Source organism: Phoenix dactylifera, chromosome 1 (assembly GCF_051530095.1).
Source record: "Phoenix dactylifera cultivar Ajwa chromosome 1, Ajwa_hap1_PhDact_Kaust_v1.1, whole genome shotgun sequence".
NCBI lineage: Eukaryota > Viridiplantae > Streptophyta > Magnoliopsida > Arecales > Arecaceae > Phoenix > Phoenix dactylifera.
The window spans coordinates 34,896,314-34,917,952 of NC_143190.1; the positions used below are offsets into that span (position 1 = coordinate 34,896,314).

Genomic DNA, 21,639 nt, shown 5'->3' on the forward strand with positions numbered 1-21,639 from the left:
CCTACTTGGAGTAGGATTCCTACAATCCTAATTAGATTAGGAGTTTTGAATTAAATTTGGATTCCTACTTGGAGTAGGATTCCTAGAGTCCTAATCGGATTAGGACTTCGAATTCAAATTAGAGTCCTAATTGGATTAGGACTAGAATTAAACAAGTCCTAATTGGATTAGGATTTCTTAAGTCCTAATTAATTATTAATCTAATGAATCAACATGACTCCTAATTGGATTAGGATTGAAGAGTTCAATTGAGTCATGGTTCATTCAAGTTCTAATTGGATTAGGACTAGCTTAGATTGAACCCAATTGATTCATGATTTGGACTAAACCAAATAGGAGCCCTAGATGCCTTTATAAGGCTTTGAAAGGAGGTGCCCTAATAATAAGTGAAGCCCTCCTCCTCTCCATCACGTGGCCACCCTCCTCTCCTCTCTTTTCAGCCACCAACAACAAAGGGAAGAAAAGGATCTTGGTGGCCTCCTTCTTCCTCCACCGTTTGGTTCCAACGCAAGGAAGAAAAAGAAGGCTGTAGGGCTTCGTTCCTCTTCTTCTCTTCATCCTTCTTCTTCCTCCTCCCAAGCACAATCAAGGATTGATTGAAAGGGAGGATATCAGCCATCAAAGTTATCTCTGCAAGGGAGCTAGCACCCCGGGGAGATAGAAAGCTTGGATCGGTTTTCTGCTTCGTGTGGATACCCATAGAGGCCGGGCACTTGAACAGCTTCAAGCGAACCTTCATCCTAAACCACGATCATCAGTTTGCGGTGATCATCTACCCGCACAAAGGTAAAGATCTGATCTTCTAATGTTATTTAAAAGTTTTTAATCCTTATCTATCTACGAACGGTTTTTAAACAACGTTCATGCGATGAACGGTTGATCCCGCACATGCCTCTTCCGCTGCATCTGAAATTTTTTGAATTTCAGCGGCATGATCGGGGTTTTCTAACACCCTCCACATGGCGTGGAGACCATGAAAGGAAAGGAGGGGCAGACGCCCCTCCTTTCTTGGTGTGTGTGAGAAGGAGGGGCGGACGCCCCTCCCTCTCTCCTTCTTTGCTCCTCACGCATGGAGGAAGGGTTCTCTCCCTTCCTTCCATGCATGGGTCATCTAATCTGATTAGGTGTTACATGGTTCCACCTGTTCAATTGAATCCTAATCCAATTAGAACCCAATGTGTCCTCCAAATTGATTTATATGAATCCTAATCCAATTAGGACTTGAATTGAACTTCATGAATCAAGTTATTTATCTAATAAGGAGTTCTAATTAGTCAGGCCTTCCCATCCTTATCCAATAAGGTTAAGCCTAATTTAATTAGGTCCAATTAAATCAAATAAATTACAATCCAATTGCAAATTCTTCTTCTTTAACTCACTAACTCTTAGCGGGTTAATCTGATTGACAATCAATTTTAATTATGATCTTAAATAGCAATCCAACCGTCGAAACGATCAAAACCTCTAATATGTGTGACCCCGTAAGTTCTATTCTGACTGGTAGTGAGATATATTATGATCTCTATCATAATATCATTGAAACTCCTTTCAATAGGTTGAAATGATTTCGAGTCTACTCTTAGGGTTCACTGATCACCAAGTGAATGCCTTCGAGTCTCACAATCCACTAGTGACACCTAGCAGCATATAGTGACAATTCAGTAGAACGGAAGGGATGAACCTCTAGGTGCAGTTAGAGTATGATACAGTACCTCTATCATGGATCCCGACATAACGGAGGTTATGGATAACTCGTCAAACCCCATCGCCTATCTTATGTCGGATTTATTTGACTTAAGTTCGAGATTGGAAAACTCCTTTTCCAGAACTTAGTCTCATAAATCACATAGGATCTCTCCTAATCTATCAAGGTTGATAGATCCCATCTAGATGCAGCCCTAATCCGACAGTAAATCTACCACACCAATCTGCACCAAAAGGACCCTTAGGGCCAATGTTTATGTGCTCATCAAACAACAGCAACCCCACCGTGATTAGCTGAGGCATCGCAGGTCTAAGTACTAGTCATACAATTGCAGCATCAAGTAAGTCACTGACGAGTGGATAGACATCCAAATGACTTCTTGCTTTGGTCACGCTTAGTACCCTTGTTCTCTAACAAGCACTTGCACAATCACCCCAGTGTCGCCACACTATGGACTTAAGACTGGCCCATTAAGGAAAGTGATATGTGTACTAATCTCATCGGATCGATCACCGTCCTTCGTGATGATCCATCGATCAGAAGCTATTCAGGAATTAACTATTAATTACACATGCCTTAAATTCTCAACTCTTGAGAATATGTGTTATCATTTTATTAATTCCTAGGACGATTCATGGATACATAATAACATGAATGAATAAAATGCCTGATTTTATTAATTAATAAAAGATCAAATACAAATTTTATGCCTCCAGAACTATTACAATGCGTCTGCCAAATTAGCTTCTAGGGCATACTCCTAACATTCTTTTCATTTTTTTAAATATTAGAATTTGTGCAGCAAAGCAAAAAGGGTGTAAGAGTGGATGATTTAAGAGTGGACTTATTTAGCTTTTTTGGCAGAAAGTAGAAAAAGAATACTCATTAGACAAAATAAATTCTAATAGTAACATGAGTTTTAAGGCATCATGTTTACCTACAGATGCAAAAGGGTTGGGTAGGATTGGTTGGATTAATTCCTACTCTAATCTAACCTTGATATGGATCAGTCTTGGCATTGGAATTTGGACACATGTTTGACTTATGCCATTGATGGTTCTAGTTCAAGTCCAAAATAAATTCAACAAGCCCAAATCCAAGTGTTTGCTTTTATTTGGAGCTCACACCCCACACACACGGCAAAAATTTTTATATGGATCAGTTTCGAATCTGTTCAGGCAAGGGGCAGATTCGTGTGCACATGACCTACTTGCATCATTGCTTTCTCTAGTATGGTCCTATGCGTCTACTTAGGGTCCTTTTGTAAGTGGTGATATTTTGAGTCTTTGCAGAGCATATATACTATGTTCTCAAGATTTTGAATATTGGGAATCATAATCAGAGCCCTCCAAGGATAGAAAGTTGATAAAGAAAGGTCTTCTAGAACTCTCGCTAGGTGTGCGTGTGCAGCCGTGCGCGCGTATGAGTATTTTCAAAAATGGGTAGGCTAGATTGATTAACAAAAATTGTAGTAAGGACTGGGGATATCTTGAGACTAGAGCTGATCATGAGTCAAATTTAGCAATAAAAAATGTTAAATTTTAAATAGGTCAGTCTCGAAATCTAATTAAAAATGAATATAGTTTATATCTAAGGCAGCATATAATTGGCTCTCACTTAGACCGGGCTTCGAGATGCATGCGCCTTTAAATTCAGCAGTTGTGTTCTTAAGAGATGCAAGATGCATTTAAAGAAAGGTTGAACGGTAAAATGGCAATTCAGTAGCCTCATCGCCGAGCCAAGTCATAGCCATTGATCTATATGGTAAGCTAATAATTTAACATGTCCTCAATTTCACCAGGCAATGTCATCTTATACTAGCGAGCATCTAGGACGATCAAGAGATTTTTCGAATAGCAAGGGAGTGCTCAAAAGGAAAAAGTACAACATCTTTGTACCAGATTAATATTTGTTTGAAGCCCCTCCTTTGCTCATGTCCTCAGCTTTAGTTGCTCCAAATAATTATAACATGACCCTCGTTTCCCTGTGGCATTCTTGATTGCCAGTCTCATCTCTTCAACCTTCGCCCTCACTTTCTTCCCGTCCTCGGAGTCCCCCATCAAACACCTGACTCCCCTCTCCAACTCCTCTGCTCCAACGAATCCCCCGCCCTTTCTGTCCACTTTGAGCTGCACAGCCACCCCGACCATCTTCTCCATCTCAAAAGCATTCAGGTGCTGCTCCGCGTACAGCGGCCATCCAAGCATCGGCACCCCGAACCACAAGCTCTCCAGGGTCGAGTTCCACCCGCAATGCGTCACGAATTCCCCGACCATCTCGAGATGATGCAATTGCTGTAGCATATTCTCATTGGCTGCGTCAGGACAACCTAAGCCTCCATGCCATCCTTTCCTCCGTCTCTAAGAATGTTGTTCCACTGGTTGCGACATGCAACACTTCTTATGAGGCATGGATGACCCTTACTTGCTTGTATGCGAATAAATCTCGCTTTGCGTGATGCAGCTCAAGGAATCTCTGTCCTTGGCTCAACATGGAAGCTCCTCTGTGGCAGAATTCTTGCATTCTATCAAATTCCTGGTTGATAAGCTAGCTGACATTGACACTCCCCTCTCTCCAGATGATCTCACACTTTATGTCCTAAATGAACTTAATTCTGAGTTTCGAGACATAGTGGCCCCTATCCGTGCCAGAGAGACTGCTCTTACTTTTGAAGAGCTCCATGATCTGTTGGTCTCTCATGAGGCCTACTTACGATGTCTTGATGGTCATGTCAATCCTCTAGTGGTCACGGCCAATGCTGGCATCAGGAAGAATCAAGGAAATAACAGATCTTCTGCTCGTCCACAACACCGCACTCTTTAACTCTATTATTAAAAATTTCACATGTTGGGCTTACCTATTAAAAGAAAGTTCGGCCCACATGTGAGGGGAAGTATAAGAAAATATAAAATATATAAATAAATCTATCTTATCCTACCAGCTTAAGCTTTTGGGACAAATAGTGATTTTACCACCCTACACTCAAAGAAAGAGAAAATGAGTATCTTAAAATGATTGGTCTCACCATCTATTCTGTCAATTCTTAAGTTGGAATAGATTAGCTCATCACAATGTGAGTAACTCATAAATAGTTGCAAATCAAATTAATTTTTGTTCCTTGTAGAAAAAAACTTGAAGTCCATTCATATTAGAAATTGCACCAAAAGTCTTCTGAAGTTTGAATTGTCTGTCATACTCATGTAACTTTTCTATGCATTCGATTACTAAAATGCATAGCTCTTAAATGGGAGGCCCCATTCCGTCACATCTGAACCAACTTTGAGGTAGGCTCTGTGAGAAATTCTGGTGTGGGTTTTGGCCTATCCAGGACAAAGAGTGTCTTTGCCTGCGAAAAAACTGCAATCCAGAAACAAGCTAGGCTTGACGGCTCAACAGCCGGACTAATCTACAATCCAGCGTGGATGCCAATTATTGAGACCAATACGTATGACAGGACCAGTTCTGACCTTATAGAAGGGAGCGAGACTCGAATAATGGCACGAATCTGGGGATGACTAAAGATGATGGAAATTATGGATTATCTCTGGGACCACTACATCTGAAATGAAATCCCTGAACCTTCCGAGTCTATGAGACAACATTTCTAAGGTAAATTTCTAAGCATTGATTTCTGCTAAGATAAAATGTCCTCAACAGATTGCCACATCAAGATAATAGCTAGGAAGACTAATGGATTTCCCACACAAATAGTCCTATCAAAACCAACATGCACAAGTTTCATGGAATGTATTATGGCGAACCATGTGCAACATCCAACCTAAGTGCTAACCCACTGATCACCACTGCAAATGCTGAAGATGGGGAGCGATATGAATGAATTTCTATAATTTCAGAAAGAGTGCGATGATACATCGACTGGGAAGGACTTCCAAGACAAACAACTATTCACAAGAGGGATGATAGGGTCAAAATGATGGGGAAAGAGTGGTAGCCTAGGATATTTGATGCAGATGCTAGTCTTCTTGATGGAGCTGTTGGATGGTGAGCTGTAGAAAATGGAACAGAGTGATGATACCAAATTATTGCATTGAGGGTAAAATGGTAAGTGTCACAGCCATAACTAAGAAATATTGTATACATAAAATGGCAATTCAGTAGCCTCATCGCCGAGCCAAGTCATAGCCATTGACTTGTAGGGTAAGCTAATAATTTAACATGTCCTCAATTTCACCAGGCAATGTCATCTTATACTAGCGAGCATCTAGGACGATCTAGAGCTTATTCGAACAGCAAGGGAGTGCTCAAAGGAAAAAGTACAACATCATTAATATTTGTCTGAAGCCCCGCCTTTGCTCATGTCCGCAGCTAGTTGCTCCAAATAATTATACGATGACCCTCCTTTCCCTATGGCATTTTTTATTGCCAGTCTGATCTCTTCAGCCTTCGCCCTCACTTTCTTCCCCTCCTCAGAGTCCCCCATCAAACACCTAACTCCCCTTTCCAACTCCTCGGCTCCAACGTATCCCCCTCCCTTCCTGTCCACCTTGAGCTGCACAGCCACCCCAAGCATCCTCTCCATCTCAAAAGCATTCAGGTGCTGCTCCGCATACAGCGGCCATCCAAGCATCGGCACCCCGAACCACAAGCTCTCCAGGGTCGAGTTCCACCCGCAATGCGTCACGAATCCCCCGACCGCCTCGTGAGCCAATATCTCCTTCTGCGGCACCCAACTTGGCCACACCAATCCCCTTTCCCCGTTCCTCTCCAAGAACCCCTCCGGCAATACTTCCCCCAAATTTGCATCGACCGGGTGCCGGAATTTCCCCGTCGAAGGTGTCCGGAGACACCACAAGAACCGGTGCCCACTTCGCTCCAGCCCGAGAGCCATCTCTCGCACCTGTGCAGCGCCGAAGCTGCCCATGCTCCCGAAGCACAAGAACAGCACCGACGCCGGTGGTTGCCCATCCAGCCACTTTATGCACTCGTGCCGCTCGGAATTAGCCTTATCCGCGTCATCCTCAAGGGCGATGACTGGTCCTACCGGATAGATGGCCGGCGTGGGGTGGCCTGGCACGCAGAGGCCCTCCATTAGTGCCTCCAGTGGTCCTGGCTCTAGCTCCTTGAACGTGTTAACTATAATTCCTTTAGCTTCCAGATACCGTTTGCCGTGAAAGACAAACCAAGTGTAGACCCGGCTCTTCTTGTTCATTAAGGGAGTCGGCATGGACAGGGGCGGAATGGGAGGAACTCCAGGGACCTCTACGTCGCCTTCCAATTCCCCAAATTCTACCGGAATCTTGTCGTGGAGAATCGGGAGATGGAGCGTGAGAGCGAGCATGGCGGCAGTGGAGGCGAAGAAGATGTAGGACGGGACACCGAGCTCGTCAGCCACGTCAATAATAGTAGTGGCAAAGAGATCGAGGACCAGAGCGGCGACGGGGATGGAGGATAGGGCGAGGGCGGCCTTGACGTGGGGCTTGTAGCTCTGGATGTAGAGGGAGATGAAGTCCTCGGCGCCGTCGGTGTCGGTGGGGGGATCCACAGGCGGGAGGTCTTGGAAGCGGATATCGAGGCCGGAGGAAGCGACGGACTGAACGTAGGGGGAGAAGGTGGAGGCTGATGCCGGGTTTGGGGGTTGGACGAGGAGGACGGTGACGGAGAAGAGCTTCTCCTCTTGTTGGAACCGGAGGAGGCGTTTGGCCGTCTCCACCATGGGCACCAGGTGGCCCGCGCCCCAGAACGACAGGAAAACCAGGCTGATCTTTCCCATCCTCTTGTGTCTCCAGGAGTATGCAGGGAAATTGATGGATTCGCAATTGGAAGGGCTTCAATGTCCAAGGGCCTACGGGCGGCAATTTATCCTGGTTTCGTTCCGATTCACCTAAAACTTAGTGACCGACGTAAGCAACACTGACTTTGTTGCGGCTCAAGAAAGTCGTTGAATGATCCATGGTTAGGTATCTGTCGATTTAAATTCCCGAACCAATTGAACTTGTTTTCAAGTACTCTTTGACAGGTTCAAAGGGGCGCCGTCCCCAAATTTACTGCAGGGTTTTCTCTAATAATCTTAAGACTCATATATTTGAGTTTCATATTTTATTCGGAACATCGCATTCCAATTGCGTAATACTATATCATACGTTGTCTTTAAATCAAGTTCCAGCCTAGGTTATGAACTCATGTCAATGGTTAAGAACTATTCTCTGTAGTTAAAAGGGCTAGTAGCATCACACTAGGATGGTTATGATTCTCTTAGGCATGGATCACCATCTTGCCAACTCAATCTTTAGACCAGATAACCCTAGGCATTGAACTCATGTCATCGATGCCATTCTGCTTTCCTACATGCATGATTATGTTTGAAGGTACCGTGCTAGCATAGCCTTCTAGCAAAATATTGTGGTAGCTAAATCAAAGAATGGGGGCCTTCACTGGATTAGGCTAGCTGGTATTATAAACATCACCATGAAGGCAGACAAAATAAATTAAACCTTAGCCTTGGCCACTTCGATGCTCGCAAAAAGGTAGTAAGTAGAATCATTTTGGACTCGTTTGATTCGCAGAAAAAGAAAAAGAAAAAATGTGGTCAATGAAAAAATGAAGAAATATCTTGTATTTGATTGGAGCTTTCAAAGAAGAGAGATAGAAAAGTAGATTTTCTATGAAAATAGAATTTTTATATTTCATAAAAAATGAAATTGTAGGACATAGAAAAGTTCAATTCCCACTCGCAGAAAATTGAGATATTTTTTTTTTCAAATGTGTCATTATACTTTTAGATAGAATGTGGTAAGATCTTTTTCTTTATAAAAGGTATAATAAAAATTTCACACAACTTTTCTAAAAAAATAGATACTTAACCAAATATAAAGTATATATAATATCTCACTTTCTCATGTTTAACTAAACATACAAAATCACATTTCTAGACATCATATATCTAGACATCAGCTTTCCAAAAAAAAAATTTAGCAAAAAAAATTCTTCCTTCAAACCAAACCAGTGCTTGTGACAAGATTATCTCCTTTCCACATGAAACCCCACACTCAAAGAAGCGGAAAATGAGTACCTTAAAATGATTGGTCTCACCGTCTATTCTGTCAATTCTTAAGTTGGAATAGATTAGGCCATCCCAATGTGAGTAACTGATAAATAGTTGCAAATCAAATTAATTTTTGTTCATTGTAGAAAAAAAAACTTGAAGTCCATTCATATTAGAAATTGTGCCAAAAGTCTTCTTGAGATATTCCATACTATTTTTTTTATATAGTATGATCCATATAATTATAGGTTCCAGAAATAACTTGAAGAGGTTATTTTTATGTTACCATATTCAATTTTAAAACAACTTAAACAATGGTTTTTTCGGTTGAAAACATATCCTAGGTGCAACTATGTTCATTTATGATCAAGTACTACTTGTTTCTCACTATTCCCCTAAAGGGAAGTCACACAGAGTGAGGCGGTTTTCAGAATTTCTGAACGCCCATATCATGCAAGTGGTGTGATAGATGGTTTGGAAGTGCAAGTAACTTTGAATGTAAAGTTTTCGTCCAAAGTTTAACTACAATAAAATTTTCAAGACACCCGTTCGGTCATGCTAGTTGTTTTTGTTGATCTAGCAAGATACTTTGTAAAATATTTAAATCACATAAAAAGAAAATCTAACAATTATAATAAAATAGTGGTAAGAAAATATCTGGCCTGTGGGTATGAGAGGCACGCTAAGAGACACACTGTCCTAAAGCCGTTGTTGCCTCCCCACGTGCAGGTATTAGCGATCAGCAACGATTCCAAGATATAACCCAAACGATTCACAGCGGGCCTAATCTACAGTGCACGTCTGTAGTATACCTAGTCTATATCGGTTGCCTAAAATATAAAATAAAATAGGTAATTGTATAAAAGAGAATGGTGGTAGAGAGAGACAATGAAGGCAAGAAGAAGACTTTTTGTATTGTATATTTAGGTCCAAGGAATGGCTCATATATATTGGCCTTTGTAATCCAACCATAACGGTTGAATACTTATGGCCTTATTTAGGCCATAATGAGAGATAATGGGAAGTCTTGAAACTTCCAAATGGAATTTGAAATACTTAAAAGTTACAACAACTCTTTTAAAAATTTGGGGGTTACGAATCCTTTTTATTTACACCTCTTTAAAATATTTAAAACTCATTCAAATTCCAACAGTTCTCCACAAGTTTCAAAACTTCATAAAATCATATACATATATATAGAGAGAGAAATTTGGGCAACTTTATACTATGCAATGGGTGCAGGTGTCTTCCGGACTTGAACTTACACTTAGTGTTGACAGTTCTAACCTGAAGGATCATAGTGAACTAAGTCTTGAACTATACCCTTTGGACCAGATTTTAACATGCCACACACATAGTATTGATATAGACTTGGTGCGGGTTAGTGTTATTTATGGTCATGCGCTGAATCTTGATTCTCATGAGAGTTATTAGAGAACAGCCCAATTCTCACAGTCGCGACCTCACGACAACTCTCATTTAGGTGAGTCCCCCAAGAATACATGTGACCTATATCCTACAGAAGTATGTCTGCCTCGGGCTCATTCGGGGTAACACCCTTTCTTAACGTCACATATCAAAGCACTATTGCCATAGGGATGAGCAGGAGACTCTCTCCTTAAAAGTAGTTCAGAAATGAGTCACGCAATATGGATTGTTTCAACCCATTGAACCTTCTTCATGGGATCTCCAATCATAAAGGTTGGGTTACCTCCCTAGGTGACTCCCTTATGGGCTTAAGCCCATCCCCCTCGACAAGTCAATGACAGCTCTCTTAGAAAGAGCTTTGGTCAGCTAATCAACTATATTTTTCTCAGATTTTACAAATTCCAAAGACACAATATTTTTATTCAATAGGCTTTTAACTTATTTATAACTCACTTGCAAATGGCTATTTATTTTCTTATTACTACCTTACTATCACAATGTATATGTCTGTCTTACTAACTCTATTACTACCTTACTATCACAATGTATGAAAATGGCAGGCGTCGGTTTATTAACTAAAGGCATGTCAAGCATCAAGTTCTTAATCCACTCAACCTCAGAGCAAGTTGTATCTAAAGCTATAAGTTCTGACTCCATAGTACTCCGAGAGATAATAGTTTGTTTCTTAGATCCCCAAAATATTGCTGCTCCATCTAAAAGAAATGCATACCCTGAAGTGGACTTCACATCCATATTGTCTGTTATCCAATTCGCGTCACTATACCCTTCAACTACATTCGGAAATCCCTTATAACACAATGAGTATTCCATGGTTCCTCTAAGATATTTAAAGTCTCTCTCTAAAGCAACCCAATGATCTTTGCTAGGATTATGAGTATATCTACTAAGTTTTTCAACAGCATATGCTATATCAGGCCTAGTTTTATTTGCTATGTATAACATTGATCCAATCTTTTGTGAGTACTTCAATTGGGATACTGGTTCACCATTATTTTTCTTTAAATGCACATTTAGATCATATGGTATTGATATAGGTTTACAATCAAAATAATTAAACTTTTTTAACATCCTTTCTATTGTACTGGTTTGATTAAGAGTAATTTTCTTAGGTATTCTTTCCAACTTCATACCTAAAATTACATAGGCCTCTCCTAAATCCTTCATATCAAACTTTTTAGAAAGATAAGACTTAACATCATTTACTATCTCCAAATTTGTCCCAAATATTAATATATCATCAACATAAAGATATAAGATCACATGTTCTCCATTACTCTCTTTGCAGTACACACACTTATCATACTCATTAATCTTAAAGTCAAATTCTAAGATCACTTTATCAAACTTCTCGTGCCTTTGCTTCGGAGCTTGTTTTAAACCATACAAGGATTTAACTAACCTACAGACCTTATGTTCTTGACCTTTAACTACAATACCTTCAGGTTACTCCATATATATCTCTTCATTTATGTCTACATTTAGAAAGACAGTCTTAACATCTATTTGATGAATCACTAGATTATGCACTAATGCTAAAGTAACTAAAATTCTAATCGTAGTTATCCTAGATACAGGTAAATATGTATTTAAGTAATATATTCCTTCCTTTTATGTAAAACCTTTAGCCACTAGTCTGGCTTTGTACTTATCTATGGTTCCATCAGGTTTTAACTTCTTCTTGAGCACTCATTTACACCCAATAGCTTTATTTCCAGTAGGTAAATTAGTTAACTCCCAAGTGTTATTTTGAATAATAGACTCTATCTCACTTTGTATAGCTTCCTTCCAAAATGGAGCATCTAAAGAAGATATAGCTTCCTTATAGGTAGTAGGATCTCCTTCTGTTAATAAGGTATAAAATTCGTCTCCAAAATTTTTCTCTATTCTAGACCTTTTACTCCTTCTTAACTCTAATTGTGTTTATGATTCCTTAGATGCACTTGTACTCGTGGAAGGTTTATCATTAGTAGATGAATTATCTATTACTTATTGTGAAATTTTATTTTTATAACAAAATATATCTTCAAAATAGGTAGCATCTCTAGATTCTATAACTGTGTTGTTTGAAATTTCACTAATCTTAGAGTTTATAACTAAGAATCTATTGGCACTACTATTTTGAGCATGTCCTATAAAGACAGCATCTATAGTTTTAGGCCCTCTTTTCTTCTGCTTAGACTCAAGGATTGCTACTTTTGCTAAACACCCCCACACTTTCAAGATTTTAAGATTAATTGTTCTTTTCTTCCAAATTTCATAAGGGATTTTATCATTATCTTTCACAGTTACTCTATTTTATATGAAATATGCAGTAAGAATTGCTTCTCCCCACAAGTTCTCAGGTAGCCCAGAACTTATCAACATCGCATTAACCATATCCATTAGAGTTTTATTCTTTCTTTCAGCTACTCCATTAGATTGGGGAGAGTATGGTGGAGTTATTTCATGTACTATTACATATTCCTCACAGAAGATGCTAAAATTAGTAAGGGTATACTCACCTCCTCTGTCGGATCTGAGTTTCTTAATTTTTCTTTTTAATTGATTCTCCACTTCGGTCTTATAAATCTTGAATTTATTAAACACCTCATCTTTAGTTGTTATTAAGTACACATAGCAGAATTTCGAACAATCGTCTATAAAAGTCACAAAATACTTATATCCTGCTCTAGTAGGTGGTCTATTAGAATCACATACATCACTATGTATGAGCTCCAAGAGTTGAGTATTTTTTTCTACAGACTTATAAGGCATTTTAGGTTGTTTGGCCTGTACACACACTTCACATTTATGTTTAAAGTTTAGATTGGACTTAGGGACTAAGTCTAGATCCATCATTCTTTTAATTTTCTTCAAGTTTACATGTCCCAATCGTTCATGCCATATATTAGAAGTTTCAACATTGAAAACACTTGAAGAGATAACTTTAACTTCTGAAAGTATATTTAATTTAAACAACCCCTCACTAATAAATCCTTTCCCAACAAATACATTATTTTTTGAAATTATAACTTTATTGGATTCCATAACAACCTTGTATCCTTGTTGGACTAAGGATGACCCACTAACTAAATTTCTTCTGATTCTGGAGCATGTCGCACTCCTTTCAAAGTTAAGATCCTTTTAGATATCATCTTCAAATCTATGTCTCCAACTCCAAGCACACGTGCAACAGAGTCATTACCTAATATTACACTTCCTCCACTTGATTTCTGATAAGTTTTAAGATAACCACGATCAAAACAAATATGTACATTAGCTCCAGAATCTAACCACCAATCTTTATTTCCATAAATAAAATTGATAGAAGAAGAACTAAAGTTATACCTAATGGATGGTTCGGCTGAATTCTCTTGATCCATCAGTTGATCTCTTTGATAGTAATTTGACTTGGGCTTGGGCTTATACTCCTCAGTCTTCTTGGAGAAGCAATCTTTCGCCATGTGATTAGTTCTTCCGCAAACAAAGCATAGTCTTTTCTCACTTCTTTTGCCCTTGAATATTTTATTATTATTATTATTACGGTATTGGAAGTTTTAGTTTTGGTTAGAACGATTGTGGAACCTATTATTTTTCTTGAAGTTCTTACCCCTACATTGGAAATTGTTTCTCTTGTAAAACTTCTTAGTGTTATTTTCAACTAGGTTCACTTTAGGAGTCTTTTCCTCCTCTTTCTTAGTATATTTTTCCTCAACCTAAGAAAGTTTATGACTTGGGTTAAGGTTAACTCTACTTGTTTATGCCTAAGGATCCTAGCAAAATCATTCCAAGATGATGGCAACTTATCTATAAGACAGGAGACTTTAAAATCTTCACTAAATTTGGTTCCCTTTTTCTCAACTCCTCTCAGAAATTCTTGATACTTACGAATTTGATCTCCTACTAGTTTATTGTCTACTATTTTATAACTATTAAAGTTTGAGATAGTAAACCGATCAATGCCAGCATCTATTATCCCATATTCGGCCTCTAAAGCATCTGAAAGTTCTTTTGCACTTAAGGTAGTGGCATGATACACATCATAAAGGTAGCCAGATAAACCACTGAGTATTCTATTATAGCAGTGATACTCTACTTGCTCATTAGTTATTCGGAAAGGTAACTCTTAATTAGACTGTGGTTCTGCTATAACAGATACAAGTCCTAACACAGTCAACCAATATTTAAGTTGTCTTTGCCACCTACGAAAATTTTGTCCACTAAATTTTTCGGGCTTAATACTATTGGCTTCTTCCATATTTGCCATTCTAAATTTTAAACTCTAAAATTTTAAAATTTAAAAGGGCAGTAGAGTATTCAACTGTGAGGAAAAAATAATAACAATAACGTCACTAATGAATAAATGTAAACAAGATGTTACTAAAAGTATCTCTTAATAATATACTATATAACAATAACTTTACTAATAATTGTAAAGAAAAATAACACCAATGTCACCAAACAGGTTTAATACTTGCAAGCAAATGGTTACAATTCTCATTAAATGACCATTTATTACTTAAAGCAAATTGTTATCGAAAATTAAAATCCTAAGAGTTTGTTTTTAACTATTCTAATTAAATTCTTTTGATCTTCCAAAACTTATTATAACTTTAATCAGTCAAACTTTTTCCTTTTAATTTTTCCTCCTTTTTTTTATATATATCTTCGCCAAAACTATTTTTAATTAAAATAGTAAACTATTTTTTATATTAAAACAGTAAATGTTTTCTTAATTAAAACAGTAAACTGTTTTATTTTTTTTGATTAAACAGTAAACTATTTTTTTTAATTAAATAGTAAAGTGTTTTTTATTAAACAGTAAACTATTTTTTAATTAAACAGTAAACTGTTTTTTAACAGTAATCTGTTTTCTTGATTAAAATAGTAAAATATATATTTTTATAAATTAAACAGTAAAGTATTTTTTATTAAATAGTAAACTTTTTTATTAAAACAGTAAACTGTATTTTTTAAATTAAACAGTTTAATATTCAAATTGAGAATCTAAAGCTAAACTATATATATATATTATTATTATTTAAAGTGTATCCAACAATGATTTCTAGCAGAGATGAACAAGAGCAGTGTTCAACAATGCATCTTGCGGAATTAATATATATATATATAGAATAATGTGAGAACGGCTTTAGAATGTTGATCTAGCAAGATGCTTTATAAAATATTTAAATCACATAAAAAGGAAATCTAACAATTATAATAAAATAGTGGTAAGAAAATATCTGGCCTGTGAGGTGTGAGAAGCACGCCAAGAGACGCACTGTCCTAAAGCCGTTATTGCCTTCCCATGTGCAGGTATTGGCGGTCCGCGACGACTCCAAGATACAACCCAAACGACTCACAGCGGGCCTAATCTACAGTGCACCTCTGTAGTAGGTAGATTACCTAGTCTATATCGGTTGCCCAAAATATAAAATAAAATAGATAATTGTATAAGCGAGAATGGTGGTAGAGAGAGACAATGAGGGAAAAAAGAAGACTTTTTGTGTTGTATATTTAGGTCCAAGGAATGGCTCATATATATTGGCCTTTATAATCCAACCATAACGGTTGAATACTTATGGCCTCATTAAGGCCATAATGAGAGATAATGGGAAGTTTTGAAACTTCCAAATAGAATTTGAAATACTTAAAGGTTATAACAACTCTTTTAAAAATTTGGGGGCTACAAATTCATTTTATTTACACCTCTTTAAAATATTTAAAACTCATTCAAATTCCAACAGTCTTGCCATAAAGATAGCAAGCGAGGCAGCATAGCGTTCGTTAAGCTGTCTCGCACCATCAAGGTTCACTTAGCATAAAATAGTACATCCAAGAACCTTATATGAAGGTCCGTGGAAAGATTTAATTTTACGATTTCCACGTTTTTAGATTTATGCTCAGATCCTGCCAATTTACTGCAAAGTTTGAATTATCTGTCATATAACTTTTCTATGCATTCGATTACTAAAATGCACAGCTCTTGAATGGGGGGCCCCATTCCATCACATCTGAACCAACTTTGAGGTAGGTTGTGTGAGAAATTCTGGTGCGGGTTTTGGCCTATCCAGGACGACGAGTGTCTTTACCTACGAAAAATCTGCAATCCAGAAACAATCTAGGCTTTACGGCTCAACAGCCCGACTAATTCTAGGACTAGTTCTGCCCTTAGAGTTCGTAGAACGGAGCGAGACTCGAATAATGACACGAATCTGGGGATGACTAAAGATGATGGAAATTATGGATTATTGCTGGGACCACTACATCTGAAATGAAATCCTTGACCTTTCCGAGTCTATGAGACAACATTTCTAAGGTAAATTTCTAAGCATTGAGTTCTGCTAAGATAAAATGTCCTCAATAGATTCACATCAAGATAATAGCTAGGAAGACTAATGGATTTCCCACACAAATAGTCCTATTAAAACCAACATGCACAAGTTTCATGGAATGTATTAAGGTGAACTATGTGCAACATCCAACCCAAGTGTTAACCCACTGATCACCGCTACAAATGCTGAAGATGGGGAGCGATATGAATGAATTTCTATAATTTCAGAAAGAGTGTGATGATACATCGACTGGGAAGGACTTCCAAGACAAACAACTGTTCACAAAAGGGATGATAGGGTCAAAATGATGGGGAAAGAGTTGTAGCCTAAGATATTTGATGCAGATGCTAGTCTTCTTGATGGAGCTGCTGGATGGTGAGCTGTAGAAAATGGAACAGAGTGATGATGCCAAATTATTGCATTGAGGGAAAAATGGTTTAAGTGTTACAGGCATGACTAAGAAATATGGTTTCAATTAGGAATTTTTTAATTGATGAAGTAATAACTAAGAAAATATTGGACATCCTAAAATAACGTTTTCTTAATCATGTAGATAAGATGTAGAAATGACAACCTAATAAATGGAAGTAATTTTTGAACCATCAAACAATCTTATTATTATCCAAGGATGTGGGCAATTACATAAATACGTGTAATAAGTGATTGAAGTTTGCCAAAGCATTATAACGAGAGAAGAGCTTTTATTGTTTCAAAAAAAAAATCAAATGCAAAATTCAACTGACAGTTTAAGGATTTCTGAACTATTACTGGCCTAAATGACCTGGGAACATGAAATGAAGTCGCAATAACTATAATGCGACACAATTTATTCATTATGTACACAGGTTAACCTGATTATTTGTCCAAGTCAAAAATGGATAATCGCATGCATGCTAATGCTTTTCCAATGTAAAAAAAATGAGAACATTTGCAATAAGAGGTATATATGAACATGACCATATTCACAAATAACAAGCTATGTTCAATATATCTGGCAGTAGATTTATAATCTTGTTGTCTGCACTTATAATAGAAGAACATTTAAAGAAGAATGTAAAAAAAATTAAATAAAAGAGAAATGCATCTTGAAACCACAATCAATCAACTCATGCAGCAGCTGTATACTATAACACAACCTCAGCACTTGCATTTTGGCTCATATATGCCGAATTAAACCATCTAATGAGGTCAGAATCCACGTCTCATGCTATTTTACATGCTCTGGACCGGGACATCGTAAAAGCAAACCTTAGACAACCACCAGAATATGAGAAAGATCTCTTGGATGGTCTATGATTCTCAAACAGTATATCATAGATGCTTCCAGCCCTCCCAATTCAGAGTGAGGGCATTTGTCTTGACAACTGGTACGCACTAATTGCAAGTCTAAGAAAAAAATAAAAGAAAGGACAGCTAGCGCTTGCAGTGACAAGCACTAATGTTCAGGATACTCAAATTGCTACACCTGTAAGTATGAAGCAGAGCACCAAATTGCATGAATCTGACACCCGGATTTGTCAACTAGACACCGTAGTCCGCTGCAAGCATTCTGAGGCTTTTAACACGGTCCCATGGCATCCATCCAGGATCCGAATATAGTGTATATATATGATGCCATACAGTTTTAAGTATGTTACAGAGTAGACAACACTTAGTTGAGTAGAAAATAGAACGCCACGAGTGCTCATTATTCATGCCAAGTGAGTAAACACAACTTAAAGAGTTTAACCATATATGTAATCACAATTACTAAAGTATCGCAGCCACAACATCACTGCAGCGGCGGCACTAAGCTTGGAGTACTACTCAAATACATTTCTTCTACAGAGATTAATAGAGAAATCTGGCATTAGTTAGTACAGAAGCCACTGCATGACAGAAGAGAGAGAGCATGATTGAATGGGAATAATCAATAGCTTATCTGATCTGGAAATGCTTGTAGGTGGGATTTCCAGGGAGGCTTATCTGAATCCTCCCATCTTGATCAGCCTGCCTGCACCGGCTTGATCCCTCTCCCTGTGATTCAGAAGAACTCTTTCTGCGCCGCTCATTGTGGCCAGCCAGGCGTCTACGGCAACTCCTCTTAGAGTCATCAAACTCCGATAGCTCATGGAACCTGCACAGAGCATATTACAAGGAATAAGCACAAAAGAAAACCTTGAAATACTGGAAAGAGAGAAGATTGACCAATTGCTGCATGCGTATGGATTTAAGTATCAAATCAGCAAAAATATAGAGATTTAGATTCAACAAACTTTATAAAACATGTCTACAGAATTCAGTGAAATATATCTAGAAGCCAACTACTTCATTCTTTCTAAACTAGCAATAGTAGGAGTAAATTTATGTTATACATCAACTACCATTTCTTTTTCTTAGAATCAACTACTTTTATGTTTAGAAAGGAAGTAACTATCATATATAAGGAGTTGGTCATCTCAATTTCAAACTTATGTAGGCTGAATATGACAAATGACTCTAGCAGGACAAAAATATGGTAGTTAGAGCACATATATTTTAGAGAGGAATACTATAGACAAGACGCTTAGCGATTCATCAGCCAGATGCTTGATGACAACTGCACTCAAATATATGGGTTCTTTGAACTCCCCACAAACAAAGTTTTTCTTTTTTGTTGTTGAAAAGTTGATCTTCACAGATCCATCTTAAATGTGCTGAGAGTGCATAAACAAAATTGATCATAGAATGTCCAGCATTTCCAGAGGATGCACTCGTGATGGGATCAAAATCATGACATTGGTCCACATTAGCTGGTAGTACAGAAATCTTCTAGAGTGCAGAATAAAAAAGCATGGCAATAGCCCTAAAATCCGTGACACTAGGACAAGTCGACAGTGGTCGACCATCAGTCCTGGATCCTGCAAGTCAAAGACACCGGCAAACAAGAAATGCGCCCTCCTGCTCAAATGCTCCAAATATACACCTAAATCCTGTTCAGTTCTGTAGAATTAAACTTTGTGTCACGGTTAACTTCACCTGGGAAGCTCAAGTACTAGAAGAACAAAAGAAATGAACATAGCAGGCTCCAAATCAGCAATCAATTATATATGTAACATCGAGGTGCTTTCCGATAGAAACAAAATCCAGCAGCAATTGCTCTCCATCCATTGGGAACACGAGCTGAGCTTCCATGAGCATTAAGAGAACATCAATATATGAGATTAAAGTATCAAAATTTCACATACAGTAGTCAAACAACAAATCTAACAGCTAAACAACAGCCAAAAATGAGAAAAAAGAACCGGGTCCAAGTACCATCCAAGAGCTCCAAGTTACCACTCTTCCCTCTTTCCCTTCGGGAAAAGATCGAAAAGAAAAGGAAAGAGAGAGACACAGAAAGAAAGGCAACTTGGATGGCAAACACGAAAGTTATCGAGATCGGCTCGGAATTAAAAGTCCCCAGAAGGTCAATTATGGTTCACAGTGACGCGTTTGTTCCTTCTTTTTTTGTTTTTTTCTTCGTTTCTGTATTTGTGGATGGAATAGTTAGCAAGAAGATTCCCCTGAAATTAACAGAATTAGAGGAGAGAGGGTAGGAAGAGGTAACGTGGAGGAGAGGCGACCTGCTGCATTGCTGGCAGAAGCGTTGGCGGAGGCCGGCGACGATGACGACAGGGGCCTTGGAGTGGGCCTCGCACACCTTGTGCCGCCGGTGGTACCGCTTGGCCTCCGTCAGATCGGCGGTGCACTTCTCCGCCTGGCAGCAGGGCTGCGACGCCCCCCCGGCGCCCGATCCCCGCCGGGCCGCGGAGGAAGCAGGGGCAGGAGCGGGGGGCCGCCTCTTCTTGTCCTCCTCCTCCTCCTCGTCGCCGTCGGCGGCGGCGTCCTTCTGGGCCTTCTCCTTCCCGCTCCGCTTGGGCTCCGAGGGCGGGCGTCGTTCCATGGGGATGCGGGAGTCGTGGGGAAGGGGGAAGGGAAGGGGATTTGGGGAGGGGTTCGTGGGGGAGTGAGCAAAAGGTGAAAAAGGAAGGGAAGGGCCGCGGGTCTGTGAGGACCACAGACCCCGCGGTCACCCCTCACCATATTTTTTCCCCCTTGTTTGCCGTCACTCGTCAGTGGATCACTAGCCAGAGAGACGACGGGGGTAAGTAAGCACGAGGAAGCTAAACGAGTAACTCGTTAAGGTTCCAGTAACGCCGTCATCCAGTTCCACTCGGCCGTACGATTTCAATTATGGACCGTTATTAGAAGGTTGCGGCAATTAAAAGCCCTCTCCTCTCTAAGTTACCATTTTGGAATCAGAAAATCACTGCTCATAATTATTATTATTATATTATGTTGGGGAGTGGACCTGGTTCCTGCCCCCGCTCTCCATCTAATAATAATAATAATAAGAATAACAACAACAACAATACTTGATAATCATTAAGAATACCATTTTAATATTTGAAAGGAAAGAAAAATAGCTTTTTGGCTAATTAATTGTTTTATAATAATTTATTTTTAGAGTAGTTATAAAATAAGGTTTTACAATAATTTAATATTTTTAAAAGTACAAAAAGATATAACTATTAAAATAGCACCAAAGTAGTTTTTTTTTTGTCCCCATGTAAACAATATATTGATGTAACTGGCTGTGCTCATATGGGAGCAGTGTAAGCAACCGATGTACCCAAAAAAATAATATTTTGACGAAGAAACAACTATCAGATCAACCTTATACATGTGAAAAATAAGATATCACAATCTTCTTTTGTATTAAAAATAACCCATGGCAATAGTAAAAAAAATGTTTTTGACAAACAAAATTATTATTTTATAGTTTTGTTTTGGTACAACAGCGACTCACATACTACGGGTGTGAATGCGACCAATAAAATTAGAAAATACAAGACTACATAAATACCTGGCATAAACCTACTGTCCATCCAAATGAAACCATCGGAATAGTGGGCCGCATAGGAAGCCACCAAGTCAGCAGTCCCGTTTATCTCCTAGTACACGTGTGAGACTTGGTGGGAGTCGCACTCTTCCATCAATCGACGAATCTCATGGATCAATGGCCGGTTCTTAGCTATACGTCCCTGACCATCCTTTTATAGTTTTAACAACATTTGTTTTGTTAAATATCCATACACAATGGTTGCTTTAAATATATCATTATATAAAAAGGAAAAAGACTGTTTGTTATTTCTATTATAGAATTT

At 38.6% G+C, this 21,639-nt stretch overlaps 1 protein-coding gene and 2 pseudogenes across 2 annotated transcripts; all 3 read right to left on the bottom strand.

The window, feature by feature from the left end:
* Positions 1–3,636: 3,636 nt before the first annotated feature.
* LOC149768593 (malvidin galactosylase UGT88C3 pseudogene) lies at positions 3,637–3,981 on the bottom strand (annotated as a pseudogene).
* Positions 3,982–5,735: 1,754 nt separating this feature from the next.
* LOC103721813 (malvidin galactosylase UGT88C3 pseudogene) lies at positions 5,736–7,731 on the bottom strand (annotated as a pseudogene). Its single transcript, XR_015987431.2, has one exon. The product of XR_015987431.2 is annotated as a malvidin galactosylase UGT88C3 pseudogene (transcript).
* Positions 7,732–18,126: 10,395 nt separating this feature from the next.
* On the bottom strand, positions 18,127–20,538 carry LOC103721808 (squamosa promoter-binding-like protein 13). Its single transcript, XM_008812154.6, has 2 exons — positions 20,056–20,538; positions 18,127–18,587 (listed from the first exon to the last, which is right to left on the bottom strand). The coding sequence occupies exons 1-2, from the start codon at positions 20,373–20,375 to the stop codon at positions 18,389–18,391; spliced, it is 519 nt and encodes a 172-aa protein (XP_008810376.3). The 5' UTR covers positions 20,376–20,538; the 3' UTR covers positions 18,127–18,388.
* Between the last annotated feature and the right edge of the window lie 1,101 nt (positions 20,539–21,639).

Excerpts from the sequence above, each read along its gene's own strand:
- LOC103721808 (XM_008812154.6), bottom strand. The coding sequence starts at position 20,375 with ATGGAACGACGCCCGCCCTCGGAGCCCAAGCGGAGCGGGAAGGAGAAG. Across the intron at positions 18,588-20,055 it reads TTCTGCCAGCAATGCAGCAG|GTTCCATGAGCTATCGGAGT; the intron begins GTCGCCTCTCCT and ends TGCTCTGTGCAG.